Source organism: Pteronotus mesoamericanus, unplaced genomic scaffold, assembly GCF_021234165.1.
Source record: "Pteronotus mesoamericanus isolate MK-2021 breed Mesoamerican mustached bat unplaced genomic scaffold, CSHL_Meso_final scaffold_118, whole genome shotgun sequence".
Classification (NCBI taxonomy): domain Eukaryota; kingdom Metazoa; phylum Chordata; class Mammalia; order Chiroptera; family Mormoopidae; genus Pteronotus; species Pteronotus mesoamericanus.
In genome coordinates this window covers 8,303,608-8,327,253 of record NW_026555301.1, presented here as the reverse complement: position 1 = coordinate 8,327,253, position 23,646 = coordinate 8,303,608, and the positions used below count along the sequence as shown (strand labels likewise).

General features: G+C 37.0%; 1 protein-coding gene across 1 annotated transcript; it reads left to right on the top strand.

Annotated features, from left to right (window-relative positions):
* The first annotated feature begins 96 nt into the window (after positions 1–96).
* PSMG2 (proteasome assembly chaperone 2) lies at positions 97–23,504 on the top strand. The gene is made up of 7 exons (XM_054587324.1): positions 97–284; positions 3,369–3,540; positions 7,402–7,460; positions 13,672–13,790; positions 14,949–15,122; positions 21,988–22,108; positions 23,248–23,504. The coding sequence occupies exons 1-7, from the start codon at positions 228–230 to the stop codon at positions 23,344–23,346; spliced, it is 801 nt and encodes a 266-aa protein (XP_054443299.1). The 5' UTR covers positions 97–227; the 3' UTR covers positions 23,347–23,504.
* The last annotated feature ends 142 nt before the right edge of the window (positions 23,505–23,646 follow it).

Genomic DNA, 23,646 nt, shown 5'->3' with positions numbered 1-23,646 from the left:
CTCGCGGTCCTTTCTACCCTCCGGACCGGCAGGTAGCTGGACAGGCTCCTCAGGACCTCACGCCGAGGGACTCGAAGGACCCCGCCCTCCAGGTCCCACTGCGCCTGGCTCGCGCGAGGCTGTAGGAACTCGAGTTCGCACACGCTGCCGGAACTTGCGACTTTGGCTTTCTCGCCTCGTTCCTACCGGGCCGGCTCTTACCTCCTTCTTCCCACCTCAGTGCGAACATGTTTGTTCCCTGCGGAGAATCGGTCTCCGATCTCGCGGGTTTCACCTTTCTGATGGTGAGTCCCCGCTTTTGCGTACTCTCCACAGCCCGTCTTAGGGCTGCTGTCTCTCGAAGGGCGCCTACTGTGCCGTCACCCCGATTCCGGGTGATTCACCGGCCTTGGGAGAAGGAGAGTACTTGGTTCTATTTCAGGTTTTCATCTTGAGATGAAATGTAGGGAGAAGGTTGTCCGTGGAGGCGGCGGTTCAAGTAGAACCTTTGTTTGCGCTGTCACCAAACCTTTGTTAACTGTACAACGTAATGTGTTTGGGTAGTGTAGATAACGTTGTACGTACGTTTCGCAGGACATTCTCTTTACATTTTATTCTAGAAAATCGTTTTTCAGCTAGCTTTAGAGTCATTCTTAAGCAAGGAAGTTATCATCATTCACCAAAAAAAACTCCCGTTAGGGTAGTAAGAGCAACTTTTGCCAGCAACTGTAGAGTTTTATCGCTCTTACAATTGCCTATGTTCGTTCATTGTTTCAGTAAGCATATGTGAAAATAAAAGAATAAGAATTCTCAAGGAGTTTTATAGTCTAGTTGGGAACAAGTAAATCAATAAAGGCAATAAATGCTAGGACAGAAGTTTTAAAAAGATACAGAAAGGCTTTAGGATTTATTTGGAGGGGGAGGGATACAAGGACCTGTTAGGAGAAACTTCATATGTGGAATCTTAAAAAAAAAAAAAAGAAAAGAAAAAGAAAGAAACCCCGCCAAACTCATAGCTGCAGGGAACATGGCGGGGTGGGTGGCGTGAAGGTAGTCAAAAGGTACAGACCTTCAGTTATAAGTCAGTCCTGGGGGTGTAATGTACAGCATGGTAACTATAGTTACCAGTACTACAGTGTATATTTGAAGGTTGCTAAGAGTAAATATTAAGTAGTTCTCTTCATGAGGAAGAAAATTGTAACTGGCGATGGATCTTTAAACGTATTTGGTAATCATTTCACAATATACGGTGTGGGCAAAAGATTTACAGCTGTGAGTACACTTAACAGTTTATTCTTGTATTATTATTTATTATTGTATTATTTATTTGAATTACAGTTGTAGCCCTACTTTTGCCCACCCCTGTATGTATATATCAATCATTGTTGTGTATGTAAAACTAATACAATGTTATGTGTCAAGTAATGGTAATAGAAAAATAACTTTTTGACAGTTTTCATCATAATGGATGCAAGAAATATCAATAAATGCTAAAATAGTGTGTGATAGTGTTCTGAGGGAGGAAATTTTACATAATTTCAAAGTAACTTCCTGAAAAATATTAATCACAAAAGGGAAAAGTGTCTTTGCAGGAGCTACCTGGCAGAAAAAAGAAAGCTTTATAGAGAAAGTAATGTCAGGAAGATTATTGGTGGTAACCTTGACAGATTTATCAGTGGGGTGGTGAAGAGGGAAGTCATATTAGAGTGGATTGAATAAATGGGTGAAGAGGTAGACATATATATATATATATATGTATTTGTTCATTAATTCACAAAAAAAATTCCTGTTAATGTTTTAATGGACAACCACAGGGAATTTGGGTTGTGGAGGGACACCCTAGAAGGGAGATAGTAGTTAGGGGCCTATGTGGGATCAAAGTGGGGTTATTTATAAGGAAAGCTATTAGAGCATACATATATGCTGATGGGAAGAATTAAGTAGTGAGGAAAAGATGGATGATACAGGAGTGAGGGTCTAGCCAAAGTAGCAAAATCTTTGAGAAGAGGAAAGGGAATTATGGGAGATAACCAGAGGATTAATAAATGACAGCAATGAAAAGTGAGAGACAACTATGAAGAATGCAGAAAAATATGACGACAAAAAAAAAAGGATCAGTGAAAGTTGTGTATTAGATGTGGTTGGTAAAGAAAAGGGAAGAAGTTTCCTGGTTTAAGTAACTCTCAATAATTGTTGCTCTTTTCTGAAATACAAAATATGGGAGCAAGGTTGGGCAAAAGTTTAATACTTTACATGTTGAATGTGAGTTACCTGTACCATAACCATGGGGAGATATCCATTAGGCCCATGGAGATCATCTAAGTATGCATGAACTCCAGCATAGCAGGCTGCAGCTAGAGATTTGGCAGTTGGACTATTTGCTGTCATGGGGATAAGTTACGTGGGCAGTGTTAGTGTGAAAATGAGCTCACTCCAACTTTCAGGCACCAACAAAGCAAACAGAAGACCTAACAGCATTCTTGCTCATACCTCACAGCCTTTTTACTTGCTTTCCCACTGCCTGAAATGTTCTTTCCCCGGTCTTTATGTGGCTTTCTTCCTCACCTCTTTCACGTTTGTAGTTTCTTGTTACTTGAGGTGATTCTTTCCTTTACCAACTTACTCAAAATTGCAGCCAAATAAACATACACAAACTCGCAATCACTTAATTTTTGTCCCTAGCACTTACTACTGTATATTCTATATTTTATTACAGGTAAACTACTTTCCCACTACAATGGAACCTCCATCAGGGCAGGAGCTTTTATTGATTTGTTTTATTGCATTCCCAGTGCCTAGAAGTGATTGACATAAAGTAGGTGTTCAGTAAGTGTTAAATCAATAGTCTCAAAGGAGGAGGAGGAGGCCCCCTACTGACACCTCAGTTGCAGTTAATGAAAGAGTATGTATGTAGCCGTGATGCATCTGAGCAGAAACATTAAGTACTAGTGCTGTGATTATTGTCTTGTCTAAACTTCTAAAAGTGCTGCTAATGGGCCCTGGCCAGGCCACTCAGTTGGTTAGAGTGTCCTCCCAGTACGCCGCAGTTGCGTGTTTGATCCTGGTTAGGGCACGTACAAGAACCAACCAATGAATACGTAGAGAAGTGGAACTACAAAAATTGGGCGCGCACGCGCGCTCGCGCGCGCGCGCGCGCGCTCTCTCTCTCTCTCTCTCTCTCTCTCTCTCTCTCTCTCTCTCTCTCCCTCCCCCCCTCCCCCTCCCTTCCCCCTCCCCCTTCTTGCTTCCTTTCCTCCCTTCTTCCTTCCCCCTCCCACTTCCTTCCTCTCCTCTTCTTTGCCTCCCTCTCTTTAAATGAAGTTTAAAAATACTTTTAAAAAGTGTTGCTAACCTTGATGCTTTAATGAATATTTTTTTAATGACTTCAGCCAGCAGTGTCCGTTGGAAACGTTGGCCAGCTTGCAATAGATCTAATTATTTCTACACTGAATATGTCTAAGATTGGTTACTTCTATACTGATTGTCTTGTGCCAATGGTTGGAAACAATCCATATGCAACATCAGAAGAAAATTCAACAGAACTCAGTATAAATGCTGAAGGTATGTAAAACTTTAGCATATGTTATTCTACTCTAAGGTAGAGTTGTTTTAAATTAGAAATAGATTCTGTTAGCCACTGCTTTGTAGCATACATTTGCTTGGTGCCAACTTTGTGCAGAATTGATGGCCCAGTCACATTATCCTACTTCTGTTATATCCTGGTTTTAGTTCTTAGCCTTTTCTAAATGGCAACGTCTTTGAGAGATGTGATCATACTTGTGTTCTTGAATAGAATTTGAGATTTATATATTTTTTTTAACCTGGGTTTTTCCTTTTTATCCTCAGTTTTATTTTCTGCTCTAACAGGCACATGTAAGCATCAGTAAGACCAGGAAAGGAGAAAAGAGAATTCCACTGGGCTCAGTCCTGTGTGTTTAGTACATGCTACCTCATCAAAGCTTCAGTCATCCTTTCACATTATTATAGAATCCATAATATGGTATCAGTGAAGCTTGGAGAGATTGAGTTGCCTAATGCTGTTAGTAGGTGTAGGCCTTTCCCATGTCAGAAATCTCCGTAATTATCAGGGAACACAGTTTATATTGCACTGACCACTGTTTGTTTATAATGTGGTACTGTACTGAGTAACAGAAAAGCTATTGATCGTGAAACATAGGAGCATCCAGTTACTTCTGTTGATGGCCAGCTTTTCTGTTGGCCTCTCAGTCCTCCTTTACCATTTTGAGGTCAAGGTCAAAGTCAAGAGGTGTTAGAGGACAATGAAAGATCATTGGTGGATTGAAAGACAAATGACGGATTTTGTTTTTTGTTAGTCTTATTAACCATATCATCAGCTTGTGATAATGAAGTACACTTACAAGAAATAATTTTAATATTGAAATTCCTGCAGGAAAGATGACTTTGTTAATACAAGATGGAATTTTAGTTACTGACTTAACCCAGTGGGGGTTGCCTCTGATCTGAGAGATACAAACTCTTTTCTTAAATAGTTACATATATTGGGTGCATAGGCCTTTGTACATGAGTAATGTTAGCCATAATATTCAAGCTAGTCATGACTTTGAACATTTGCACCCAATATATGTAACAATATTTAAGAAAAAATAGTTTGTATCTCAGATCAGCCATGACCTCAGCAGGATTAAAGGATAAAGGACTATATATGTTAGAACTACAATTTCTCTACTTCCATTAATGACAACAACCATCATTTATTATTATGTATAAGCTGAACACTATGTGCATTTACATGTGTTAACTGATTTAATCATCACACATAATCCACAGGTAGTTTTACAGATGAGAAAACCATTGCACAGAGAAGTTAGGGTCCCATGATTAATAATTGATAAAACTGAGCTTCTAATCAAGGCACTCTGGCCCCTGAGACCTGGCTCTAAAGCACTATATATACCACCCTGCTAATGCACCTTTACTCTAGTGGAGGACCCACTGGTTTTCCACTGACACAAACTGGCAGCAAGTCAATTGGATATAGTTTTTGAATCCACTTAAGATGAAGTATTTTGAAATAAATTATAGACATCATGACATTTCACCCCCAGATATGCATCTCTTATCTTTTAAGAACATTTCTCACATAGCTAAAATACCATCACATTTAACAAAATTAGCAATAGCAGTTTTTTAATAACTTTCTATACCCTATCCGTGTTCAGATTGGCCAAGTTTACCCCAAAATGTTCTTTAAAGTTAGTTGCCCATACCTCTATTCAGAGTACATCTGATTGTTGTGCCTTTGAAATCTCTTCTACTTGAGAGTAATCTCTTTTTCCTTCCTCATGAAACAAATTTATTGAAGGAAAAACTGGACCCACTGTCCTGTAGAACAGGGGTCCCCAACCTCCCTCCTCCTGGTCCATGGGTGCTGCTGGCATTACCACCTGAGCTCCACCTCCTGCCTTCCCTCCCCCCACCCCGGGTCCATGGAAAAATTCTCTCCCATGAAACCAGTCCCTGGTGCCAAAAAGGTTGAGGACTGCTGCTATAGAATGTCCCACCTACAATTGTCTTATTACTCCTTGTAGTGTCATTTGGCTTGTTCTTTTAATCTCTGTATTTTCTGCTACTGGAGTTAGGTCTAAAGTTTGATTAGATAAAAGCTAAATAATTTTGGACAGAATACATTATAGATTCTGTTGCTTTCATATTGCATCAGAAGAAAAATGGGGAGAATAGGAAAACAGGATCTTAACAAAAAAGAATTGGGTGGTAAACTAATGGAGAACATAAGTATTGCTATATGGAAGGTAGCAGAACACATCTTAAAGCTTAGCCTGCTCACTTTCTACAGCTATATCCTCTTCCCAGTAGGTGTGTTGCATTACACTATATGTGTATGTTAGAGATAAATTAGAGGCTTGAGTGGCCTATACCTTAGTCCCTTTTTCCTAAATTTATGCCCTTTTCCCTAATTCTTAAACTTCCTGCTTTAGCTGCCTTTGCCCTTAAACATACCTGATGGTTACTAGACTTTTGTTGCAAGCCCCCAATCACACCACACCAGTCCAATGAGACAATCCCCAAAAGTGTCCTGTAACAAGAGAGACATGATCCACCAAAGGATTTGCCCAAGTCTAGGGTTATTAATAATCTTTTATAGTAATTAAAAGCTTACCCCTTAGCACAGTGACCTAATCATTTGTCCTTAGAGACTCTATATTTTGCATTTGGTTCATATCGGAAATTTTCATTCCTGGAGGTGAAGTTGACAGAACATTTTAGGCATCAGTGAAGTGGGCCCTTTGTAGACTCTTATGGAAATTAGGGATCCTTTTCCCAGAAAAGCACACACGTTGACTCACAGAAAATTTTTTGCATGTTACTTCAGATCTTTCAAAAACTCCTAAAGAACACAAATGTACTTAACTCCAGGGATTTTATTATATGGCTAACATCCTCCTTCATTTTATTCTTCTATTAACCCCATTGAGTGTTGCTATTCTCTAGGGAGAAGGGAGAATATCAGAAACTGAAAACATTCTTAAGAATTATTTTATTTGTGATAATACCAGAAATTTCAGAGGGAATACTTCGTTGGTTTTATAATCAACATCAAAAGAAAAATAATTTTTGATATTTTCTTATAGTTAATTTTTCAGAAGTGAATGCTCTATAGAATAAAGCCCACGGATATCTTTTAAGGAACTTTTAAAATGCTTTAATAAATAAATAAAATGGTTTACTTTAACCAAATGATGTAGCACATATCTTCTATATTTTAAAGTATTTAGATACATAAGTTCTCATAATTAAATTTTAAGTTTTATATTTTTATTTCTCTTTTAATTTTATTTTTCAACTACAGTTTACATTCAGTATTAATTTCTATTAGCTTCACGTTAACAGCATAGTGGTTAATCAATCACATACTTTACAAAGTGGTTCCCCTAGTATTTCAAGTAACCACTTGGCACTATACATAGTTACTACGATATTATCAACCATATTCCCTGTGCTGTAGTTTACATCCTTGGAACTGTTTTGTGACAACCAATTTGTAGTTCTTAATCCCCTCACTTTTTTCATCCCGCTCCTCAGCCTTCTCCCCTCTGGCAACCATCAGTCTGCTCTCTTTAACTGTGGCCCTGTTTCTATTTTGTTTGTTTATTTTGCTCTTTAGATTCCAAGTGAAATCATACAGTATTTGTCTTTCTGTGTCTGACTTATTTCACTTAGCATAATAACCTGTAGGTCCATCCATGTTGTTGCAAATGTAAGATTTCATTCATTTTTATGGCTGAGTAATATTCCATAGTATATATGTACCACAACCTTTTATCCATTTGTCTACCAATGGGCACTTGGGTTGCTAATAATTTTATTTCTATAACTCTTTCATTTTAACTATTGCATTATTTCATTTTCTTGTCTTTGCAGTATATTCATTACCTTCAAAGAAGCTAGTGGCTCTTCAGTTAAGATCCATTTTTATTAAGGTTAGTATGTTATATTTGACTTTTTAAATTCATTAAAGTAAAATAAAATGAGAAAATATGAAGTATCATTAAGAATTTGGAGTCCAAAGTCATTTCTGACATTTTTACTGTGTGTACAGTTTAGAAAGGTCTGAATCTAGTGAAAAAAATCTCATAAAATTTCAGAGGTGCTACTGTCATTTTATGGTTATATTGAAAGGAACTGGGACGTATAGCGTGAGTATTATGAAGTCCCAATTCAGGTAACATTGGTGAGAAGATTTAAGCATGTGAATATTATAGGTTTATTTCATTTGTATGATGTTTCAGCCAGTGACATCTACATATAAATTATATATATATCGAAATATATTCTGCATGCAGCTGCCACCACTATAGACCAAATCATTGTCATCTCTTAAGCCCCAGATTCGATTCTTAACACCGTAACTGCCCCTCCCACCCAAACACTTTATAGTCTATTTGCAAACAGCAACATCAATGATCCTTTAAACCTAAACCAAATCACATCACTTTCCTCATCAAAAAATCCTGTAGTGGCTTCCCATCTTACTCAGTGTGAATTCACAGCCCTTACCATGGCCTATCAGGCGCTGCTTTCGCACTGGCCACATGTAACTATTTAAATTTTGACTCATTAATTAAAAGTAAATAAAATAAAAAATCCAGTTTCTCTGTCATTCTAGCCACCTTTCAAGTTCTTCATTGCCACATGTGGCAAGCATTTGCCATACAGATCATTTCCATTATTGCAGAGTTCTGTTGGACAGCTGCTGTACCTAACCTAACCTCCAGCCATTCCTTTATGCTTGCTGCCTATTTCCCCCTTTTGCTCACCCTGCTTCAGTCACACTGGCTTTCCTGTGTTGTTCAAACAGATTAAGCGCACACCTGTCTCAGAGTCTTTACACTAATTTTTTTTCTGGAATACTTTTCCTTTCAATACCTAAGTGGCTTACTTCCTTTAGTCTTTGCTTAAGTGTTACCTCATCAGAAAGGCCTTCCCTGATCACCCTTTCTGTCATCTTATCCTGTGCTAGTTTTCCTCACAATTCATCATTGCCTGGCATGTCATATATATGTTTATTATCTACTTTTTTTTTAATGTTTCAAGCTGAGACTTTTAAATCATTCTTTTGTCACACTCCATTTCAAAAGTAATTTGATGCTCCTTATGAAAATTCAAATAATAAAAAAGATACCATAAAAAAGGAATTCTAGGCAAAATCAAAGTATGTATCTGAGATGGAACCAAAGTAAAGTTAGCATGTGGAATTACTACATATGCAAGGCTTCCTAGTAGCCAAAGCAAAGAGGATAATGCAATTATTTATGAGTGACAGACCCATGAGATAAACAGCTTAGGGGAGGCATTGCTTTTCCTGGCATGGAGGCCAGAAATAAATTTCTCCTATGGATACTCTTAAAAGGAGAATGCGCCTGAGATTATCACCTAGGAGAGAGCATGTAAAGAATGTCCAATTATCTTTCCACAGCACAATTTCTTTCCCTTTCTGTTTCCAGACCCCCAATGTTTCCTGCCAACAGTGTTGCGAGACATGAAATGGTCCTTGTTGTAGTCATCTTTTAAAAACACAAATATAAGTACTTCCTTTCCCTTCTTGAAATTCTTCAACTGCCCCAATTGCCCTGAGGATAAGTTCACACTTTAAATACTAAATCTAAATACTCAGTAAATGAAGTAATCTGAATGTATTTAATGAAGCACAAACACTTATCATCCAGTAGTCCTGAAAATCAGCCTTTAATCTAATGTGATAAATTTGGACCCTTCACAATGGCAAAGCTAAAGATAAATTCTTTTCATTGTATTCTGTTGTAAAAAGGGATGAGAATATGCACTATTGTTTAGAATAATTTTCTTAAACACTGGTTGATTAATATAAAACCAATTTTTAAAAGGTTTTTTTTTTTTAGTCATGCTATTACAGTGGTCCCAGTTTTTCCCCTTTTCCCCCCTTCCCCTACTGCTTCCAGCCATCCCCCCTCTTTTGTTCATGTCCATGGGTCATGCATATAAGTTCTTTGGAAACTCCATTTCCTATACTTGCTCTTAACATCCCCTTGCCTATTCCATAACTACCAATTTGTACTTAATCCCTTCACCCTTTCCCCCATTCTTCCAGACATGCTTCCCCAGCCTGCCATCCCAATGTTCTACATATCTGTGATTCTGTTTCTGTTCTGCTTGTTTGCTTAGTTTGTTTTTTAGATTCAATTGTTGATACTTAAATATTTATTGCCATTATAATGTTCATAGTTTTGATCTTCCTTTTCTGAAATAAGTCCCTTTAATATCTCATATAGTAATGACTTGGTGATGATGAACTCCTTTAGCTTTACCTTGTCTGCGGAGCACTTTATCTGCCCTTTGATTCTAAATGATGGCTTTGCTGGATAGAGCAATCTAGGTTGTAGGTCCTTGCTTTTTAGCATTTTGAATACAACTTGCCAATCCCATCTAGCTTGCCATTTCTTTTGAGAAATCAGCTGACAGTCTTATGGGAACTCCTCTGTAGGTAACTACCTCCTTTTCTGTTGCTGCTTTTTAAGATTCTCTCTTTGTCTTTAACCTTTGGCATTTTAGTTACGATGTGTTGTGATGTGGTCCTCTTTACATCCATCTTGTTTGGAACTCTCTGTGCTTCCTGGACTTGTATGTCTATTTCTTTCACAAATTAAGAAAGATTTATTATTTTTTCAACTAAGTTTCCAATTTCTTGTTTTTTCTTTTCTCCTTCTGGCATTCCTATGATGCAATATTGAAATGTTTGAAGTTGACCCAGAGGCCCCTTACACTATCCTTAATTTTTTTGATTCTTTTTTCTTTTTGTTGTACTGATTGGATGTCTTTTTTTTCCCTTATGTTCCAAATCATTGATTTGATTCTTGTCTTCATCCGCTGAGCTTTTGAGTCCCTGTAAACTGTTCTTTATTTTAGTTAGTATATTCTTCATTTCTGCCTGGGTCCTTTTTTATGCTGTTGAGATCCACTGAGTTCCTTGAGCATCCTTATACTCAACGTTGTGAACTCAGCATCTGATAGATTGCTTATCTCCATTTTGTTTAGTTCTTTTTGCATTTTTTTCTGTCCTTTCATTTGGACCATATTTCTTTGTTTCCTCATTTTGGAAGCCTCCCTGTGTTTGTTTCTATGTATTAGGTAGAGCTGCTTTGACTCTGTGTCTTAGTAGCATGGCCTAATGTGGTAGGTGTCCCGTAGGGTCCAGTGGCACAGCTTCCTGTATCTTCCAAGCTGTGTTCTCAAATTGCTTCCTCCATGTGGGCCGAGTGCTCCTGTAGATGAGTCTTGATTGCTGTTGGCAGTCAATGGAAGGGATTTACCCAGTCCAGACAGCTGGTAGGACTGGCTTTGACCCGTGGCCATCAACCACCTCCCTCCCTCTGTGGCTTTTGGAAGTGGTTGGGTTGTGCTGCATTGTGTTCTGTAACTGTCCCCTGGGTGGTGCAGGCCAAGATCAGGCTCCACTCATTCTGTCAGTGGCCCCCTTGGCATAAGCTTTAAAGGGATTTACAGATGGCTGCTGCAGGTGCAGGGCCTAGGGCCACTCAGAGAGAAGTACAGGGGCTGGGCTCAACTGTTGCTTATTTGAGTGGATATAGGAAGGTCTGAAGCCTGTGCCTAGCCCAGCCCTTCATATGCAAAAGCTATTGTTATCAGGGTAGGAGAGTGGCTTGGGTGGGTCATAAGCTGGATGGGGCATACCATTAGGTAATCATCTGGTCAGGGCTTACTGAGTGAGCCAGGTTGACGGACATTCAGTTATGGTGCAGCCACACTGTGGCTCTGTAGAGGGGAGAGCTCAGCAAAGGTACGGTATCTGCTGTCTACAGTTCCGTCTAGGAGGATGCCGTCTTCCAGCTTCTGCCATGATGGCAAACACTTTAGTTCTTCCCCATATATCACTGGTGCCCTTCAAGCTGCTGACCTGGTGCTGGAGCCCAGAGGGAGTGAGTCTGAGTAAGTTGGTGTGTGGTGCAAGGTCTTTTAAGAGGAGAGGTTTCAGCATCCCTCAGTTTCTTCTCCAGACCCAACCCCCACTCATTTTTACAGCCAGAAGTTATGGGGACTTACCTTCCTGGTACATGAACCCTGGGCTGGGGAGCTGCTGTGGGGCTGGGGTCCCTAGCTCTGGCAATATCCCTCCATTTTATATCCACCACATGTGGTTTGGGACCAGCCAGTTTCTCTTCTCCACCCTTTAATCCTTCCGTGCCTTGTGTTTGGATGAATGTTGTTTCTTTAATTCTTTAGTTGTCAGACTTCCATACAGATAAATTTTCTAATAGTTCTGAGTAATGATGGTTCTATATTTTATTGTAATTTTGCTGTGGTTGTATGAGGAGGGGAGCCATGTTTACCTACGCCTCCATCTTGACTGGAAGTCAAAATTATTTTCTGTTTATTATCTACTTCTAAAAGAAAGTAGACCTGCAACCCAGGGACCTGGCCTGCAACCCAGGCATGTGCCCTGACTGGGAAACGAACCAATGACCCTTTGGCTCAAAGGCAGGCCATCAATCCACTGAGCCACACCAGCCAGGGCGTGTTACGATTATTTTAATATTTAGATTAGAATCACTCTTTACTTTGTTTAGTTAACAATATCATTTTGCAGTAAGAGATGCTAATGTTTTTACATTTGTCACATTTGTTTTTCACACTATTATCAGTGTAAGTTCAAGAATTAAGATAGTTCAAATACGTTTCAATGAAATTTTTGGTATATGGAAATACAGTGATTTCAAAGTAGCAAACATTTATTGAGCATTGATACTTCTCACCAAGACTGTTGCAAGCACTGTATGTGTGTGTATGTGTATGTGTATATCATTCTACTTAATCCTTACAATAATTGTATGAGGCAAGTACTAATGTTATCCTCATTTTTCAAATGTGAAAACTGAAACACCAAAAGGTTAAGCAGTTTGTCTGAGATATATAGTGTGTGGGAAGTGAAGCCAGCATTCTAGACCAGGAAGCCTGACTCCATAGTCAGCCTCATCTAACCATTACTCTCTGCTGCACTCCTATTTTTAAAATTTAGTCATTTTTGCCTGCATTTTATATTTTATTGAATAATTATTTTAGTAACAGTCTGTGAAAAGAGTTTCCATAAAGCAGGTTTCTCCCTCATAATTTTAATTTTTTTAAATCCTTACCAGAGGACATTTTTCATTGTTTTTAGAGATGGGGGGAAGAGAGAGAAGGAGTCGGGGCAAAACATAGATTGGTTGCCTTCTTGTATGTGCCTCCACTGGGAATCAAACCCGTAACCTGGGTATGTACTCTGACCAGGAATTGAACTCACAGCCTTTCGGTCCATAGCATGATGCTTCAGCCAACTGAGCCACACTGGCCAGGGCCACCTCATAATTTTATAACCTACATTCCACATTAACCAAGCTGTTAACATCTTGCCACACCTACTTGATTCTCTCTCTCTGCACAGTTTACTTCTGCCACACAATTCAAAAATAGACTAGTGACATCGTGTTTCACCCCTAAATACTTTAGCACATCTTTTGAGAACAAGGACATTACTCTTCACAACCAAAACACCATTACCACACCTAAGAAAATCAGCATTTAATGAATTTTTCAGTAGTATCATCCAACATATTCAAATTTCTCTAACTGTTTTCCAGATATTTTTCAGTTCTGGATCTATTCAAGGTTCACATGTTGCACGTGGCTGTTTCATCTTTTTAATTAGTATCTACTGTAGAACTGCCTTTTCCCTTTATAGTCTTCACAATATTGACTCCTCTGATAAAGCAAGGCCAGATGTTCAGCATTCTGAATTTACCTAATTGTTTCTTTATGATCAAATTCAGTTCATAAGTTTCTGGCAAGAACATCTCAGAAATGATCATGTGGTAGTTTTTAAATAATGGATTACTTAATTAAAGAACTGGGACATTTGTCAGTCGAAATAGAGCTTTTTTAAAAATCTAGATTCCTCACAATTTATTTCTTAATTGTAAAGATATAGATAATTCATTGCTCTTCTTTTTTTACCTTCACTTTAAGGACAGTAAGTGTATCTAAAAATAATTATAATTTTAGTATATTGTCACAAAATGTTGATGAAATATTATATACAATACTCTTAAAATACTCTAAGATCTAACTTTCAGATTTTCTTTTTCTTTCAATTTATACAAGTATAAGTCAAAGCCATTCTGTGAAAAGCTGCTTTCCTGGGTGAAAAGTAGTAACTGTGCCAAAGTTATTGTTCTTTCAAGCAGTCATTCATATCATTGTGATGATCTACAGCTTTGCAGGTATGTTTTGCTTTTAAAAAAAAATTTTGTTATAATTTTACAGTATTATGATTTATATATTAAAAATTTAAAATATCAGAGGGGAGGGGGGTTGCAGGGCTAGATGAAAAAAGGTGAATGGATTAAGGGAAAAAAAAACCCTAATAGATACAGACAACAGTACGGTCATTACCAGACAGGGGTTGAGGAGAGGTAGAAGAGGGTATGGGGGTAAATAGTGATGAAAGGAAACTTGACTTAGTGTGGTTAACATACAATACAATATACAGATGACGACCTGAATCCTATATAATTTTATTAACCAACTTCACCCCAATAAATTCAATAAAAAAGAAAGTAAATTTTAAAAAGTTGAAATAACTTTTAAAAGCCATATATATATCCTTACTGCTCCTCTCTGGAATTTAGAAAGAAGAAGGTAAAAGAAAATCAAGAGGTAGGAGGGAGCGCAATTAGGTAGAATCTTAGTTCTATAGTTGGGGCACAAGGAAAGCTTTGGTGTAAAGACAGATGGTTTTGGAACTGTTTTTTGATTGTTGATATTGTGCATGGCAACATCACGGAGCTCAGCTATGAAAAGAAAGAGAAGAGGGGTACCTAGATTTATTGGTTGATAATTCTTGAAAAATTGGATTGATACTTCTATTTATTTCCATATATTCAACCATTTTTATCTGCAGAAATCCAGTTGTCTTTACTTATAGCTCCCAGGCATGTCAGATTTTGTTCTTTAATATATGGCAAAGTATTGAAAAAAGAGAAATATAATCTATTTTATTGCATTATCATTTATGCACCTATAAAATCATGATGAAAAATATCAGCCAAGAGTACCCTTCAAAACTGGAGTTAATTGCTAGGAATCTCACAATAGGACTTGTGGCCAGAAAGAAACGCAACTGGAAAATAGATTCATCTTCATTATGGCCTTGCCTTAGTTTAAATTTTCCTTTTTCTTTACCATCTCTCCCAAGAATATAAGTAGCAAGTCAGAGCAGTATTTTTTTACATTATTCTTCCATAGACTGCTAAAACTTGTGTTTGCATTGCACAGTAGTTATATAAAGAACAAGATGATTTTTGCTAAAAGAAACTGATTTTTGCCTTGATGTTTGTATCTTTGAGTTTTTAGAAAGTTAATCATGTAATTGTTTCTAGTACACCCTTTAGATACCTACTTACACCTTCCATCCAAAAAAGTGTTCAAAATAAAATAAAGAGCCTTAATTGGGAAGAAATGGAAAAAAGCCCATGTGTTCCTGAAATACATGATTCTGAGCTTTGTATCCGTATACCTGGAGGAGGTATCACAAAAACACTCTATGATGAAGGGTGAGTTTGTTAGCCTGTTTGTTCATTTTTTTCCCGCACTTTATTTTAAAATGAAAGAATGGTAATTGGGAGTGTTTTGGGTTACTTATTGGAACTTTGAAAATATATTTTTAAAAATAGAAATTACATTCAGGGGAAAGACTGAAATTTGAAGATAGGAGAAGAGGTTCCTGACAGACCGTATTTAATGCTCTATTATATATGGCATATTAGGGCTGCTGATACTTATTCTATACAACCTCTATAATCTTTTTTAATTGTAAAATATACATAATATTAACCATTTTTAAGTGTACAATTAAGCGGTATTAATTATACTCACTTTCAGAACATTGTTATCATTCTAAATAGAAAATCTGTCTCAGTAATTCCTTTCATTTCTGTAAAATCAATAGTAATGTCTTCACTTTCATTTCTGATTTTAGTAATTTGAGTCTTCTTTTTTTCATTCTCAGTTATTCTAGCTAAACATTTGTCAATTTTTAAAAATGTTTATTGATTTGAGAGTGAGCAAGGGAGGGAGGAGAAGAGAAAGAAACATCAATGTGTGAGAGAAACATTGATTGGTTGCCTCCCATACACATCAGCCTGGGACTGAAAGAGCAACCTGGTTATGTGCCCTGACTGGGAACCAAACCCCCAACCTTTTGGTGTATGGGACGATGCTCCAACCAACAGAGCCACACCAATCAGGGCACATTCGTCAGTTTTTTTTATCTTTTCAAATAATTAGCTTTTGGTTTTATTGAATTTCCTCTTGTTTTTCTGTTCTCTGTTTTATCTGTCTCCTCTCTAATGTGTATTATTTTCTTCCTCCTGCTAGCTTTGAATTTAGTTTGCTCTTCTTTTTCTAGTTCCTAAGATGTAAACTTAGGTTATTGATAAGAGAAATTTCTTTTTTAATATGTACATTTACAGCTACAAATTACTCTTTTAGTACTGCTTTGGCTATATTTCTTAAGTTTAGTATGTGTTTTTATTTTCATTCATCTCTAAGTATTTTTTACTTTCTCGTGATTTTATTTTCTGCAAATATAATAACAGTTCTTAAACTAAATCACTTGTGATTTATTCTTTCATCCGTTGATTGTACAAGAATGTGTTGTTTAATTTCCACATATTTGTGAATTTTCCAGTTTTCCTTTGTTAATTTCTAGTATAATTCAATTATATTTGTTTAATCTTCTTGATGAGTTGACCCTTTTATCAATATATATATTTTTGTCTCATAACAGTTTTTGACTTGAAGTCTGTTTTGTCTGATATTAGTGTAGTCATCTGCTTGCTTTGGTTACTATTTGTATGGAATATCTTTTTCTCTCTTTACACTTTGAAGTTGTGTGTCCTTAGATCTTAGTGAATTTCTTGTAGACAGCAAATAGTTGGATCACATTGTTTTTATCCATTCTGCCAAAGTTAACCTGTTTGCATTAAAAATGATTATGAATAAGGACTCTGTCATTTTGCTATTTGTTTTCTGTATGGCTTAAAGCTTTTTGTTCTTTATGTCCTTCATTACTGCCTTTTGTGCCTTGCTGGTTTTTTGTACTGACATGTTTTGATTCTCTTCACATTTTTATTTGTGTATATTCTGTAGATATTTGCTTTGTGGTTACTAAGATGATTCCATATAACATCGTAATGTTACAGCAGTCTAATTTGAATTAATACTAACTACTTCAATTGCATATAAAAACTACTCTTCTACACACTTCCCTCCCACATATAAGATATTTTCATCACAAATTACATCTTTATACATTGTTGCCTGATAATATAGGTTTATAATAATTTTTATGCATTTGTTAAGAATGATTTGGCTACAGTCATTCTTCATTGGTGTTTAGAAATGACAGACATTTCAAAGAACAGTGACAGTGGAGATAGAAATTAGGAAATCTTTTTTCTTTTAGTCCCCCTTTAAATTGATTTATATGTCCACCCCCAGTCAACCATCAGATTTGTAGACACTTAACACTATCCCTTTTTTTACCTGCCTTATCCCGTAGCCACCTATCTCATTATATCTGAGGCTAAGTTTCAGGCTAACCAATAGGCCTTTGCTGTATTCTTTAATTCCCCTTGACTCTTCCTCCTTGCTGAGAATTGATAATGCCTGATAAGTGCATAGAAGACAGTTGGTGATTATGAAAAGGGGTAGAGAAGGTGTTTAGAGGGTGGCTTCGGCTGCTTCTTGGGCTCCTGTAATCTACACTCCACTTTCCTGTGAAGAGAGATGGGTGTGTCTCTGGTGCCCTGAGCAGTGGCTTTAGAGAGTTGGTCAGACCTAACTCTAGGGGGAAAAAAGTCCCCAAATTTAACCAATAAGTCTGCCTCCTTACATAAATCAATTACAGGAGTATAAACCTAGCATTGCAAATTAGAATTACTGGTTTGTTTGCTCTAAAATCTACATTATTATGACTTTTGCATCACAAAGTCACAATAGTAGTAATAGTAATATAAGTGGTAGTAAAGGCGATAGCAAATTATGCAACTTGTTCTGTGTATCTTACATGTATTAAGTTTTTTAATTCTCGTAAAACCATATAAATATGTACTTGTACAAACCACATATTATGAATAAGATCATTGAAGAGCAGCAAGGTTAAGTAACTGCTAAAAGCTACCAAGGTCCCGTGGTGACAGTGGTGGGGTTTAATTCTATGCAGTCATATCCAATATCTTTTACTACTCTATTACGTTGCCTGACACACTGGTCCAAGGGAAAGGAGGGAGATGTAGGAGAAGAGGCAGGGGAGAGAGAATAAAAAGAGAAAGGAAACCAGGGAAAAAGAAGAATGAAAAAGTCATATGGATAGTCAGTGGCAGAGCCAAGATTCAAACACAGACATCTGACCCCAAGTGCACTTTTAACCACTTCACAGTAGGGTCCAGAAGTAATGGTCCGGGACCCAGTAAGCTTTATTCTTTGTCTTAAAGTTGAACCTGTTTCTTGTTATTTATAATGACTTATGCCTCTGCTTTCTTCCTGAAAATATTTAAGACTTTTCTGTCAGAAATGATGTAGGCATTTCAACCTTTTTCCCCAGTACAGCTTATTTTTTTTATCTCTGGCCATATCATTCCAGTTTTCTCTTTTCCCTGAACACCTACTCTGTTCTTATTAAAAACATCACTTCTTTCAACTTTTCTTTTCTTTTTCCTAGTCCATTTGTGTTTATAATTCTTTTCCAGCATAGTTTATTCTGTATAATTAATATCATATCACATATCACATATCATATATCATCACTTCAACTATTCTCTTATCACAGTTTAGAAGCCCTGCCTACCTAATTATTTGCTGCACCTGCCCTGCAAACCACCAGCTTTGAATCATTATCTTGCTTCATTCAAGCCACCTTGTGGCCTAGACGCTGTGTCAGTGTACTTAGGTGGCCATACCAAAATACCATAGACTGGGGGTCTTAACAGGAATTTATTTCCTCACAGTTTTGGAGTCCAGAAGGCCAAGAGCAGGGTGCCAGAATGGTTGGGTTCTGGCGAGGGCCCTCTTCCTCATTTGCAGGTGGCCACCTTCTGGCTGTATGACCGCAAGGCAGAGAGAGAGCGCTTTCCCTACCTCTTCTTACAAGGCCTCAGTTCCATCGGATTAGGGTCCCACCCTTATAATCTCATTTATCGTTAATTAAGTCCTGAAGATCCTGTCTCCAGATTTCGTCACTTTGGAGGTAAAGGTTTCGATGGAGTTTTTGAGGGATGTAATTCAGTCCAAAGCAACTGCTGTCAAGATCTACTGATTGATTTCCCTGCCTCCTTCATTTGGGACCCTCTGGCCCATCTCAGCAGTATTGTAAGAATTATCTTTCTAAAGTTGAAACTAATCACAACACTCTCTGAGTAATCATAAGTTTTACTCGCTTTGTGCATAATCTGTTTCATAATCCTTAATATGCCATACAAGGGCCTCCTGGATCTCCTTGCATGGCTTGTTCTTTGGTACACTAGCCATCTCGCACTCTGTACTGCAGCTAAACTACTGACAGTCACAGTTTTCTAAAAGCTGCCTCATTCTTTCTTACTTGTTCCTTCTACTTTTTTCCTCTTGTCTTTCATGCAGAAACCTACCGTTCCAAGAGTCTACTCAACATCCTGTGTGTACTTATTTATTTCTCCCTTTCTACACAAGGAATTTACTCCCTCCCTTTGTATTCCCACTGTATTCTGTCTCTTCAAACTAATTAGTTCTTACAAATCAGTCTCATCCTTTTGCTTCTGTGTCAGAGTACTAATAACAGACTTGCCCTACTGTCGTATACAACTGGACACTGGACAGAGTTAATGAAACAATTGTTTTTCTGACATGGAACAACTGTGATCCTTGAGAGATGGCAAATCAAGTCCAGTAATTATCCCAGCTTCCTGCTTAGAGACACATTCGGGACGACCACACAGGTTAAGGGAGGGAACCCAAGTAGAGTACGGCAGTCTTGCTGAGTTGAGGAAATAAGACTTCAGACTTTTGGAAGTCTGAGACAACTGCAAAATACAAGGCAGAGAACCAGAGAGGTGGGAGCTACATAGAAGAGTTCTACGGATCTCTCAGTTTTTTTCTGAGTTCTAAGCCTCACATGTGTAGGGTGGAACTCTAGACCAGACAGAGGACACCTTCTGGTTAGCTGTAAACTTAGCAACAATAACAGAAAATATTATGTTAGCAGTATTAATCAAAACTATTATAAAAGACATTTATTATAGAACATTTGAAAAATGTGGAATAATCGAAAGAATACTTAAAATACTCAATTCTACCACCCAGAAATAACTATCACTAATAGGTTTTTGATATTTTTCCCCCACTTTAAAATATAGTTGAATATATGTATCTGAAAGATACTGCAAAAACATTTATAACTTTAGAGTTCATCTTCTTTGAAGATGTTTCTCACAAAAATCAATTTCCTTTTATTCATCTATAACCAAACCCATGTGGAATGTTCATTGCAATTATACATTCATTGTAATAAAGAATTTTTGAAATAAGTCCTGTGGCTTATACAATTTTGAATCTTCTCTTCTCCTTCAATACATATTATGAGTATTTGCTGAATATTTTGTGACATACATATTTTGTCTTCTCATTATTAGAACAGATTTATATTTTGATCTCTGGAAAAGACCACATTATTCTAATAATGGTGACAGTGATGTGCCCTTATACAGGGTGGGCAAAGGTAGGTATAGAGTTCTGAGTACGTGAAGTGCAGAATTTATTCTTATACTGTTATTTATTAATTATTATTTTCCATACAAATAACTAACTGTAAACCTACTTTTGCCCACTCCTGTATTTAATTGGAATAGAAGTACATTTGTAATTTAATAAAGGGTATAGTTCAATGTGTTAGATTTTAATGTCACAGAAAATAATAAAATTAGTCACTCTCCACCTTCCTTTTTTACAGAGAGGAACAGAGGATAGTATTAAAACTATTACTCTACTATTTGTGTTACAAGGTAGTAGTATAAGGCACTATAAATTCAAGGCCATACCCCAACGTTTGTCAAGCCACAGCCTTTAAAATGAAGGCACAGCCAGGGTGGCTAGCTTTCTCTAAGCATGAGCCATTTCTCAGGCTATTACAGCATGAGTGTTTAGTAACTAGAATCTTCTGAGCCATCACAGCTCACAGTTCTTCCATACAAAGCCAGAGAGACCCTAAGATATTTTAGAACTATGTACTGAGACGGTGTAATTAGTGATAACTTTTGCTTTCTAATTTTTAGAGACAAATGCTATGGTAGGCTTTCCCTGTACATCTGAGACTTAGGAACCCAACTCACTTTTAGTTCTGTAGCTCTCTGCCAGTCACGTGTTCTCAAGTTTTGGCATAGTTTTTCTCATGGTGCTTGGATTTAGGGTGTTAGAAATGATCTTTGCTTTTGTTGGCAAACAGGAAGCTTTTTGCATTGGTCTTGTTGCTAGTTTGAGGCACCTATAATAGGAGTCATGTTTTGGAGTCAGAAAGACCTAGGTTCAAGTTCCACCTCTGCCACTTCCTAGATATAGAACTTTGAGCATGTTAACTATATTGAAATCTCTATAAATCCCAGTTACCTCATAATTAATCGCTAACATTAATTATGGGCACTGTTTTAAGCACTTTGCCGTTACTGCTGCCTTTAAACCTCACAAAACCTATGAGATCTGTTCTATTATGATCCCTCTTTTACAGATGAGGAACACTAAAGCCTTGATTAAGTAACTTGTCCAAAATATCTGCTAAGTGGCAAAGCTAGAATTTGGATCCAGGTATTCTGCTCTTGTTCTCATTATTCCAAACTGATTCATTTATTAAATGAATAAAATTATAACTTTCTTAAGGGTTGTTGTAGCGATTGACTCATAAAATATCCAGACATTGCTTAGCACATAATAATCACTTACAATAAGTGTAAGAAGTAAGAGTTTTTTTCCCTTAGGGTATTCTATTCCACAGTTTTCCTTCACTGCTTTGGAATAATAAGGTGTATCTTTCAGTCTCTTTGCTGCATTGCTTTGGAAAATAGCTATTTCTACAGTAGGTTTTGGAAGTAGATCAGAACACACCTTATGTTCTATACCCAAGGATAGAAGAAGGATCATTTTTCATGTAGTGTTGGTGTGAGGCACAAATTTGGATATGCCTAGTGTGGGCATTACACGGCTCCTAGTCCTATCCCAATAAACAGAATAATATCTGGGGCCAAGGGAGATGGATAAATGGTCTCATGATCTCAGGAAGAAGGGCATTTTTTCCTTGCCTAAAACCTGGAGTATTAGCCTAACTATAAAAATAACACTGGAGTCAGCATCTTGTATCAGGAGAATACTTAATTTTTTTTTTTTAATTTGTTGTAGCTGTTCCAAAGAAATCCCAGTGGCAGTTCTGCTGAAATTTGTTTCAGAAGGAGACAATATCCCAGATGCATTAGGTCTTGTTGAGTATCTTAATGAATGGCTTCAAATAATCAAACCACATGTAAGTTTTCCCACAGCTTAAGCCTCTGATTTCTCTAGTTATGTATTCATAAACTTGTATATTATGTGCGGTATAAGGAGACCAAATAAGTAAAAGCTTATGTTGAGTATAAACATATCTATACTTAAAGTTTAGTTTAGCTGAATTTATGAAAAGAGAGCAGTTAACCAACATACTGTCTCCAGTTGCTTCATTAAGGTTTATTTTCCAAAAAAGGAAAATCTTAAGTACTTAATTGTTCATGTTGCATTTATACCAGACAGCTTCTTACAAGAATAAACAAGTACTTTTTGGAATTCAGGACTTTTTTTTTAAGGAAACAAAAGATATTGCTTTGTAGCGATACTGTAGTTATTGAATATGCATTATAATTAATATATTTCCCTATTATGAAATAATAGAAATTAGCCTTTAGGCATAACCTAGGGAAGTCAATTAGCCTTTAGGCATAACAGAAGTCCCATAAGGCTGTTTTATATGGTAAGTAATTGTCTTCTTATTTTTTTCTTTAAGCCTCACCTAGAATATATTTATTGATCCTAGAGAGAAGGGAAAGGGGGGAAGGGAGGAAGGAAGAGGGAGAGAGAAAGAAGAAAGAAAAACATCAGTATGAGAGAGAAATATTGATGGGTTGACTCCCATATGCACCCCAACTGGGGAGCTAATCCGCAACCTAGTTATGTGCCCTGACTGGGAATCGAACCTGCAGCCTTTTGGTGTATGGGACAGTGCTCTAACCAACTGAGCCACCTGGCCAGGGTGGTAACTGTCTTTTTTATTTATGGTTTTGCCTAGAACAAATTGTTATCCTCGTGCAGCACTGAGTTTTCTTTTTTATAATCCATATTCCTTTCAGTATACTTGATGGAATCTGTCCACATGTGGCCTTTCTGGCTACCTTTATGATTTGAAACTTGAAGAAATTTATCTTAAGTTGATGTAAAGACATAGAAATGTATTACTTTTTTCTCTCTTAAAATAAAACCCAGCTAAATGTGTCAGAACCAAAAGGAGCCAAAAAAAACCAACCCAAAAACAAAAACAAAAAAAACAATGTAGAGAAGGGGGTTTTGTAATAATTACATGTTAAAAGGTAATTTGGTGGTAAAGATGAATGATTAAAATATTTTGTTCTTCAGTTACAACGTGATGACCCTACAGCATCTGCCTTGCCATGGAAAATGCCAAGTTCTTGGAGATTACTCTTTGGCAGTGGTCTTCCCCCTGCACTTTTTTGATCTGTATTTACTTTTATACCTTATATCCAAAGACAATTGTGTCCTGATACAACTGTTAAACAACTGTATAAAAAGTTGTATTATCTAATGTATCATAAAATAATCTTTTCACAAAAAAAAATAAGCAATTGCTTATTGTTGCTATGGTTTTCATTGTATGCTACAAATGTAAATTTTGTACAATAAAATATTTCCTGAGTAATTCTGTGAAATGAATGTGTCTTTTTAGTTTTTTAACTCAGACTTCTATATTAGTTTCCTATTTCTGCTGTAACAAATTACCGCAAACTTAGTGGGTTA